The 9,812-nt window shown below is 38.2% G+C and overlaps 1 protein-coding gene across 1 annotated transcript; it reads left to right on the plus strand.

Annotated features, from left to right (window-relative positions):
• On the plus strand, positions 1–9,500 carry LOC140163745 (phospholipase B-like 1; the record flags this gene model as incomplete). The annotated part of the gene is made up of 9 exons (XM_072187061.1): positions 1–215; positions 1,087–1,309; positions 1,863–2,024; positions 3,570–3,714; positions 4,281–4,481; positions 5,058–5,192; positions 7,623–7,808; positions 8,711–8,814; positions 9,227–9,500. Coding segments are annotated over 9 exons (1,548 nt in total), but the record flags the coding sequence as incomplete, so codon positions are not given.
• Between the last annotated feature and the right edge of the window lie 312 nt (positions 9,501–9,812).

Raw genomic sequence — 9,812 nt, forward strand, 5'->3', positions numbered from 1 at the left:
CCCAAGCCACGCTTTTACTTCCAAAATGACAAGCCGCATCTAGAGGTGGGTGTGTTGGATCAAGTTGGTGGTGTGGCCGTAGCAACCTTTAATGATAGCATAGAGGAGACGGGATGGAGCGTCCTCAACATCAAGTCTGGTTATGGAAACAAGAAATCAAAGGATATAGATATATTGTATGCAGCAGGGTACTTAGAAGGGGCTCTAACAGCAAAGTAAGTTATTAGTTTAAAAATGTTGATTTTAATCAAGTTTTGTTTCATGAGTATATACCGTAGTTGATACTTTTACTTTAATACAAGGCTTAAATTTCCAAAGAATACACCTGGACAAATAACAACCTGCATATCAACTAAGGCTCTCACCAATTCCCGGGTACCCGAGTTCCCGCCCGTTCTTGGCCTACCCGGGTCAAAATTCACGGGTGCAAATAAAAACAAATAAATAAATAAATTACTTGTTTATATTCATGGTTGGAAACCAGAGAAATACTGCTACAAAAAACAAAACGAAAATTGCTAATTTATTTGTTCAAAGCTGGATAAAGTTGTACATTTTAATTACTTTTGCTTATATTGAACAGCTAGCAATACATACTGATACTAATACCTGCCTGTTCAATAGAAGCAAAAGTAATTAAAATGTACAACTTTGGTTCATTTTTCAAAACCAATTTGATATTTTACAGTTTCGAGTGTCTTGGGCAACATTCTTCTTCAGAGTGAGCTATGTTCACATATCTTCTCTGACGAATTTCAGCCTGTAGGAGGGGCACTACTCGCGGAGATGATTGGGTCATAGATGTGACTTAGAAAATGGGCCCCCTCATCTCTGTTCATGACTTGCTGGAATTTCTTCTTTATCCAGATGGATTCCATAATTCTTCTCGATCTACGTTATTTAATCTATTCCCATTCTATTTCCAGTAACGTTTAACTTCTAACGAATGTTTGATGACGTAAAATTGATAATAAATTTCTACCAGATATTATTTTATGTCATCAAACATCAAATCAGTGGCTTGGGCCCATTTCTGTTTAGAAAGAGTGATCAGAGTATACTTGTTTTTGCTTTTGTTTTCAATAGGAGAATATACCAAATGGTTGTCAACATGAATGGCACATTTTACGACGACCAAAAACCGGAGGTTGTGCAGAAGATGCATGATTTCTTTGCTTCTCAAGATAAATGGATGAGAAAGATGATTGCCAAGAATCCCAGGGATGCCTACTGGCAGGTGGTGGCGCTTGTTGTTGCTCATATTGATGGGTTGCTGGACGGTTATAATGCTATGCCATATCAAGATAAAGTAAGATTTAAATGGATTATGTAGCTAAGGTGACAAATATAATTTTATGGGCCCGACCAACCCCGATTTTGCGATTTGGTAAAAGTGGATGGACTTTCGCTGAAAAAATGCGAGGGAAGCAATTTTATTCTTCTACAGATTTTGGTGATTATTTTAGGATAATTTTTTTCCAAAAAACCAACATAAAACAGAAAATGCCAGATTGAGTGACCATACTTGAAAGGTCCATTCACCTTATTGTTACACGATGATGCTACAAACTGGCCCAATGATGGAAATTTTCATCCTTTGCAAATGATGACACGATTGTAATATGCCAGTGACATTGAGCAGAAACAGAATACCAACATCATAATATGATTATGACATGATTGTAATCAACAGAAAAAAACCCACTTGTGTGGACCAGGTCTAACTCTTTGGATGAGAATGGTTTTGGAATGAGTTACTGAATGATATTTGATTGACTTGATTAATTGATTGTTTGCTTGATTGATCAATCAATGGATTGATTGATTGATTGATTGTTTTACAATGTTTCATTTCCTTACAGCCATTGGATATGTTTGCAATGCAAACCTTAAATGGCGTTGGGGATCTCATTGATCTGCGGCATGCTCTTGACCCGTCTACCATCCCAGACTGGGAGAAGATGACGCATCATGAATTCGCATTGTATTTAGCCAAATCTGGACATTGCTCAGCACTAGTGAAGGTATGTTTTCTATTATGAGATATTGATTGGGGATAATTAATTCACAATACATTTATTTCACAGCTCCGAAAAGTACGAAACAATTCAATGTAAGTTTGAAATGACAGTGCATTTTTGAAAAGACAGTGAGAGTGAACACTAGTAAGGTCAAAACTAGCCTTCTCTCCAACCATCCAAACAGAGTGGCTTTCTTTTGTGTGATATGTTAACAAAATTAGAGTCATTTGTCTATAACTGGTCTTTACATGTAGCCCTATGGAGAGAGTGCCCGTTGAGGCGCTTATAACCCCATTTTAGGAACAAAATGTGATTTAAAAAAAACGGACACGCATTTAATTTTCTAAAATTTTCAGAGTATGTAGTATGAACATGTAGAAATATAATCAAGTAGTTGCCCCACCTGCTCTTCTCCGAAAAAATAAAAAGTCCTATACCTCAATGATAATGAAACCTAGGTGCGCGCACCCTCCACAAGAACATTATTTGGAGTTTGAGCAACTATATTACTGATACAGGTGGCTGTAAAAACATTTATTAATGTAAGACCAATCAATGGGAATGTTTTTGTGGAGGGTGTCTGCCTTTTGTCTCTTCCCTCGAAAGACACTCATTTAGCAGGCCTGTGAGATCTCCACTTTTTAGCTGAAATCCGCTTTTTGCATTTTTCGGACCAATTTCAATTTCCTCCTTTTTTTCATGCCAAAAATGTATTTTTTCAGCATTTTTCCCAAAATCTTGATTTCTCCAGTTTAATACAATGTATGTTCCTCTGTTTTGTTGTATAAATGTTTGAAAGAGATTAAATTGTTATTGCATGCATTGTAAGTGATTGTGAGGCTATATGAAATACCATGTTGATGGCAGTCATTGCTAAATTGTTCACATGAGTGGTCGTTTTGAATCATTTTACAATCCAAGTCATCCGACGTGTATGTAGAATTCTGTTTTTTCTGAACATAGCTTACAATGTGAAAATGAAAGGAGTATGGCATCTATGGAATGTAACTTTACTGAATGGGGGACAAAGATGGATTCAGAATCAGAAAGACCCTTTGGTTAAAAATCTACAGTGGGATAAATCGCAGACTTAGTCATGACTCGAGACTTGACTTTTCAAAAATCAAATGGCTATGAACAATTTGACACCTTAATGTAATGATTTTTTTTCAGGGTGTACAGATATATTATTCTTTTTGTAATTACTTGCTTACAAGCTTGCATTGTCAATGTCTTGTGGAAAAATTGAGCTATAATCTTGAAATTCTCCTGAATAAGGAACTAACTGCTGATTCTCTTAGTTACCCATACAAGACCTAGGGAAGCTGTTCCTGGCTGTGATGGTTTATTGTGGTATGTATAGGGTGTGCACTTCTTAGCTGCAAGTCCCTCATTGTTGCTAATTGTTTACATGGGGTATCTTGGGCTACAGTGGTCAGCAAATTCCTGTAAAGTGTGCTGAGGCTTGTGGATTTATGCCTGTGCATAGCACACTATAAATCACTGCGCTTTTTTTTTTCTTTTCTTTTCTGTTTTTTATCTCACTAGGTTCTTCCTGGTTTTGAAGATATCTTCATGGGTCATTCCAGCTGGTTTACCTATAGTGCAATGATACGTATATATAAACATTACAACTTTAATGTGGCCAATAAGGCAGTGGCTGCAAAACAGATGTCTTTTTCAAGTTACCCTGGTAAGTAGTATTAATATAATATTGGATGGCTTGAGTGCGATACGAGAATATACCGCATGAAAATACCAACCGAGCTGAAGGCAAATCTTTATTACCAACCGGTCAAAGAACTAGTCTATCGATTATGCCCTTATCTGATTCGGCTCAAGTTTATAAAATGCAGTGGTCCTCAACAAAATAGGATGCATGTGTACAGCCATACTTTCAAAGAACAGTGACAACTGCTGACGGATTGTTTGGTATGATGTCACATGTCATCGCATCTTTATATTTTACTATCCTTCAGATTTCAAATATCTTTACTGTACAATTTTGTAGGGCTCATTGATTTTGCCTTTAAAGCAGGGCTCCCAACTAAATTTGCCGCGCTTGCAGGCCACAGATGGCCAAAATCATTTCAAATATTTGTGTTTGACTATGTTTACTGTACATATCAGAGCATTCAAGGCCCAACCACAACTGGTCAGCAGGCCGGATTTGGCCTGCAGGGCCACCTAGTGAGAACCTCTGCTTTTCAAGGTTATTATCAATAAATAACAAAAATGCCTTTTATTCTATCTTGCTAGGTTTTCTGGAATCACTGGATGACTTCTACCTCCTAAGCAGTGGACTTGTGATGCTACAAACTACCAATAACATGTTCAACAACACCCTATACAAACTTGTGGTACCAGAATCTCTGTTGGCTTGGCAACGAGTTAGAGTTGCCAATTTTATGGCGCATAGCGGCCAAGAATGGGCTGATGCACTGGCCAAATATAACTCAGGTAATTCATTTTTCTGTCCTCTCCTCTCCTCTCCTCTCTCTTTTCCTCTCCTCTCCTCTCTCCTGTCTCCCCTTCCCTTGCTTCCGTCCTTCCTTCATTGCTTGCTTCCTTGCTTCCCTCTCCCTTCTTTCCTTCCTTCCTTCCTTCCTTCATCTTGCTTATTTTGTTCTTTAATACATTTCACATACCCCATCAGACACCAAATTATTCCATTTGAAATCTGCAATACCCCTGTGAAAGATTTAAGGAAAGTGTTCCACAGAGGGAGTATGGTTTTCAAATGGAATTGGCTAGGTATCTCTGCCAACAAGGGATAACCCCGGTTGGTTGATAAAAAACCCAAATAGTCCTGCGGGTTATATACAAATGTGTAGAAGGGCGATTTGTCAGTACGCTGGTGACACATTCGTGTAAACATACTGATTCGAATCTGCCACTGAGAAATCCAACATGGCGTTACTCTCAACTTGAGACGAGACACAGTAATACCTGTCTTCAAATCAATTCGGCATCAATGGAACATTGCGTTACATAATGTATTGACTCTCCATGTTTATTATATCTCCTTGATTGCAGGTACCTACAATAATCAATACATGATTATAGACAGGAAGAGGATTAGTAAAGAGATTGAAGACAATGCATTATGGGTAATAGAACAGATACCAGGGTTTGTGCAGAGTGGAGATCAGACTCCAATACTAAGAGCAGGTGAGGATATAAGCTGTCTATATGTGACCAGCTCCAACAAAACCCGGAACACGTTGCCAGACATGGTTTTGAGTTATAGCCCTTTAAAGATGACATTCCCATAAAAAAAAATCAAATTTTGGAATTCTTAATTTCATGGTATTTGACCTTGGGACTGAGTGGACATTCAAATTCTTGAAAGTACTTGTGCGAGACTTGTGCGAGACTACATTTTTAACTCATCATTCAACCAAATCTCAAGATTTTATTCTCTGAAATTTGTTGAAATAAACAATTTTTATCACAACTTATATTTCACCCTTCATAAAATCGAACAGGCTAAAACGGACTTACCAATTACAGCAGTGCGCAATCACGCCATGTGCAAATATGTTTGTCATTGTACCGCGTAATCACACACGGAGGTCATTGATGGATATCAATAACCTCCGTGCCAGTGAGCGTATATCATCTAATGAGCAATTTGATTGGGACGCATATGGTGTGATACGTATGCGGAGGTTATGAATAAATTTTAGTGCTTCCGCCACACCACTGATGGTAAATGTTATAAGAGACCTGCAAGTGCATGAGTTTGATTTTGTTAAAGCCATAATGTGTGAATTGCTTCACAGCGACGCCCTCAATTTTACTCGGATTTCTACTTTTTGCATAATTATAATGCCCAGTGGTATACTAAAATACCACGTAAAAGACTAAGCCTGAAGTGCTTTAAGGTTAAATGCAATTGATTTTCAAGGCTTGGTTCGAGAGGGGCGTAAGTTAATAATGGAAACAGCCATGCAGAAAAGAATGAACTCACGCGTACAATAGTGTATCAATCTGAACTAGGGCCACGGACAAACCGCGGCTCGTGAGTCATCCTATATGTTGCAGGGATAGGGAAGGGGCGATCATGATAGGACCATGGGCTGATGGGGGGGTGTGATTGTGGGCAGCCGTTTTCGGCAATTTTCCTTTGGATTTTCTGAATTTTCAATTTTTAAAATTATCCTGGATGATATATCTGTCGTGAAATAAATCAATGCTTCTATAGGCTATAATAGGCCTAGTATGCTTATTTATACCCTGATTATGCAATATATAGGCCTACGACAATAACTAGAACAACAAAACCAACAACCAATATTTTGTTAATCTAATTTGTAAAAATATATTCATAGGCCGCGCCTATTAGACTAGTATAGCCTAAAAATTCCTGAATTATATAATGAAAAAAACCGGGCAAAAACAATCAATCGCTGCAGTCAGAAAGAAACAAAACGAACAAGAAAAAAGAACAAAGTGAGAGAAAAATAAAATAAAATAGATGGTAGGGACTCGAACACGTACCAAAGTTTTCCAGCTCAAAACTATAGTATTATAGAGTCGAACGTGACTTCGGCGCGCTAACCGATTGAGCTACTGAGTGACCTGTGAAATCGATTGATCTCAAACTGACTATTATGGAATAGTGCATACCAGGCTCTTATGATAAACAATCTCATCACCGCTGTAAATGTCGGAGGTATCGATGGCGAAAAACCTCGATTTTTGCAAAAGTAGCTTAAATTTGGAGTGAAATTCAAATGGTAAAGGAATCGACATACTTTTGAGAAATAATGTGGGCAGTTAGAAATCAAAATTAACGTTCCACAATCCAGATATCGATAATGTAACATAACAGTGTTTTGTGGTACAAGATTCTGGAAAATTGTTCCCAAAAACGGGCGAATAAAATTTAATCGGTACTGTATTTTGTTCTTCCCCACGGCAACATTATTTCTTTGGTCGATTTGTAGTACAATACAAAAAAGGAGAAAACAATCACTCTGCATGGTTTTATACGGAGCGAATATTTGAAAAAAACTGCATGGAACGTGTTTTTGATCTTGTGAACATGGTGCGTAAAAATGATTTAAACGAAGGATTTTCAAACGGATTCTAAAAATTTGTATAAACACACAAAAATAATGTTAAGATACATCCATGCACCAACATTTGACTCACTGCGATATTGGATTGCTGAGAAAACGCGGTTTTAGAGAACAACTTTATACGTCTTTTATACGTTTTTTATACGTTTCTTCGTGTAACCTTAATAACAGTAAAATTCAACTTTTTGTATTAAAACCAGGTTGACCCAGTTTTATTCAGAGTTCAACGATCGAGTATGTGCTAACATGTACCGTGGATGTCAGCTTGTATATATGTAGGCCTACACATGTCGAGCGTGATGCTCTGTGCAGTTACATGTAATACGATCGGCGAGCGTAGTACACGCATTGTAGGCGTTGGAATGAATCGCAATTTTCTTTGTTATACCTCATTGTTTGGCTCGAAATTAAAAGGAGATAATGTGATCAGTGAAAACAAACATTTAAATAAGAATCTATTCTTTATGCAAATCACACATTATTGCTTTAATTTTCTCCCTCCATAATTATACAGGTTACTGGCCTTCATACAATATTCCATTCTATGAAGATATATACAACATGAGCGCCTACCCTGAGATGAAGAAGAAACGAGGCCAGCAGCTATCCTATCAACTGGCATCGAGAGCCGAGATATTCAGACGAGACCAGAGTACTGTTGTTGATATGGATTCCTACAAGAATATACTAAGGTTTAATAGTAAGTCATTCCTCAATTATATTAATATTTATATCCTTCATTAATATATTCTCGTACATTAATTGGTTAAACGAGTATCATGTGACCAAAAATAGTTTTGCTATTCTGCAAAGCAGTCAAAAAGCTGATTGATGAGGGAACGGGGTACTATTCGAAGTACTATCTCCCCGGGAAATAAATGCTCTGAGCGCATATGACCTCATAGGCGCGTCACAGTTCTTAGTTGTTGATGCAACCCGCCACATATGCAGGATATCACTACCGGTGCTGGGTATTAATGTGTAGCAAACTAGCTAGTCATGTTGTCTCGCGAAGCACACAAGCAGCACAGAAGTGCAGCTAAAATACGTCGGGTTTCATGACATAATCTGAGTTACATCAGGATCAGTTTCTTAATATTGACGGTGAAATAACAGAGAACATGGTTACTCGTTTCACAGTGGTATTGTAGGTTACAACATTTTCACGGTAAGCTTTAGACACTCAACTGTGTACGTGCTTTGTGCATGGATGTGCATTCAATCAAAACAAAGTAAGGCCAACCTAGCCATGACTAGGCCTAGCCTACATTTATGCCTAGGCCTATGTCTATGATAAAGGCCTTGCGTTTCTAATATTTTATCCAATCAATGAGCAAAGAATATATTAATGAAGTATATAAAACATTTACACTCCCTGGCGGTCTCTGGAAAATAGTAAGCTCACAGTCTCCCGTTCACCGAGGGGACCAATAGATTCCACCAGATCCCGAATTTAGAGCAATAAATATTTGTATACTATAAGAATACGTATTAGACAAAATAATGCACGCGCGCTGATGTTGATGCGTCTAATGCACAAGCCCCAAAGCAGGGAGTGTATCAGATAAGATTTTACTAATATTTTACTCTATATTATTTCAGACTACAAGAGTGATCCATATTCTTACGGTGATTCTTGTAACTCAATATGTTGCCGTGGAGATTTAGGTGATCCGCCCAGTGCCAGTGGTTGCTATGATACCAAGGTATGTAAGATTGCCTAGAATAGAAAATAAATTCAGTTATGCAAATTATACATACAAACCACTTTTAATCTACAACCAGCGTTTGAAATAGGGCCGGTCAGCCGGCCATTGGCCTGTAACTTTTTGGCCTAGCCGGTTACTTTTCTGACTGGCATCTAGTTGCCGGCCCGGCTGGCCGGTAACTTTTTAAGGTCAAGCCCGGCTGGTGTGTAACTTTTTGAGGCATATATCGAACACTGTCTACAACCTCAAAAATACTTTAAAAGGTATAATTGAAAATGGTTCCCTTTTACCCCTGACATGTCATAGTTCTTTTCAGGCTATAAATAAGGCGCTTGTGTCTACAAGTGCGAAGTGCCCTAGCTGAGAACAACGATATGAAACTAATATTTGTAAATTTGTCTTTCTTCAGGTGACCAATCTAGGGATGTCAGCCAAAATGATGTCCTATGCCATCAGTGGACCTACTCAGAGCAGTAATCTGCCGGCATTTGAATGGACTGATGTCTTCACACAGCCTCATTTAGGAACTCCACAGAAGTATGACTTTGACTTTTTGCTGATGAAACCGGCCGAATGGAAAAATTAGTGCAATATCAGTTGTCGTCGTTTGGGCAGGAAAACCCTCCTATGTGTTTGTGGCCCCTGAACATGATTAAAACCCAACTTCCAACAGGTTGTAGGTTTTGGTTTAAACATGTTCATGGGCCAATGACACATTTTTTGCCCAACAACGTTGTGTTCACATTTATCCTTGGCGTAAACTTATGCTAACAGTGATAAAAATTCCAAAAATATTTTCTCTACTCCTACCGCATGTCCACACCTAGCCTACAACCAGTTCAAACGAGCATTCACTTCTGGTCATTGTAAACATCGGCTACCACCTCCGGGATTTCTGTGACCTTTTCAACTGTGCGAAATGTAATTTCTTAGCTTCCGACCAAACAAAGGTCAAACTTGCCGTAGTATCGTTCACATTGCAAAATACGCCTGCA

Source organism: Amphiura filiformis, chromosome 11 (genome assembly GCF_039555335.1).
Source record: "Amphiura filiformis chromosome 11, Afil_fr2py, whole genome shotgun sequence".
NCBI lineage: Eukaryota > Metazoa > Echinodermata > Ophiuroidea > Amphilepidida > Amphiuridae > Amphiura > Amphiura filiformis.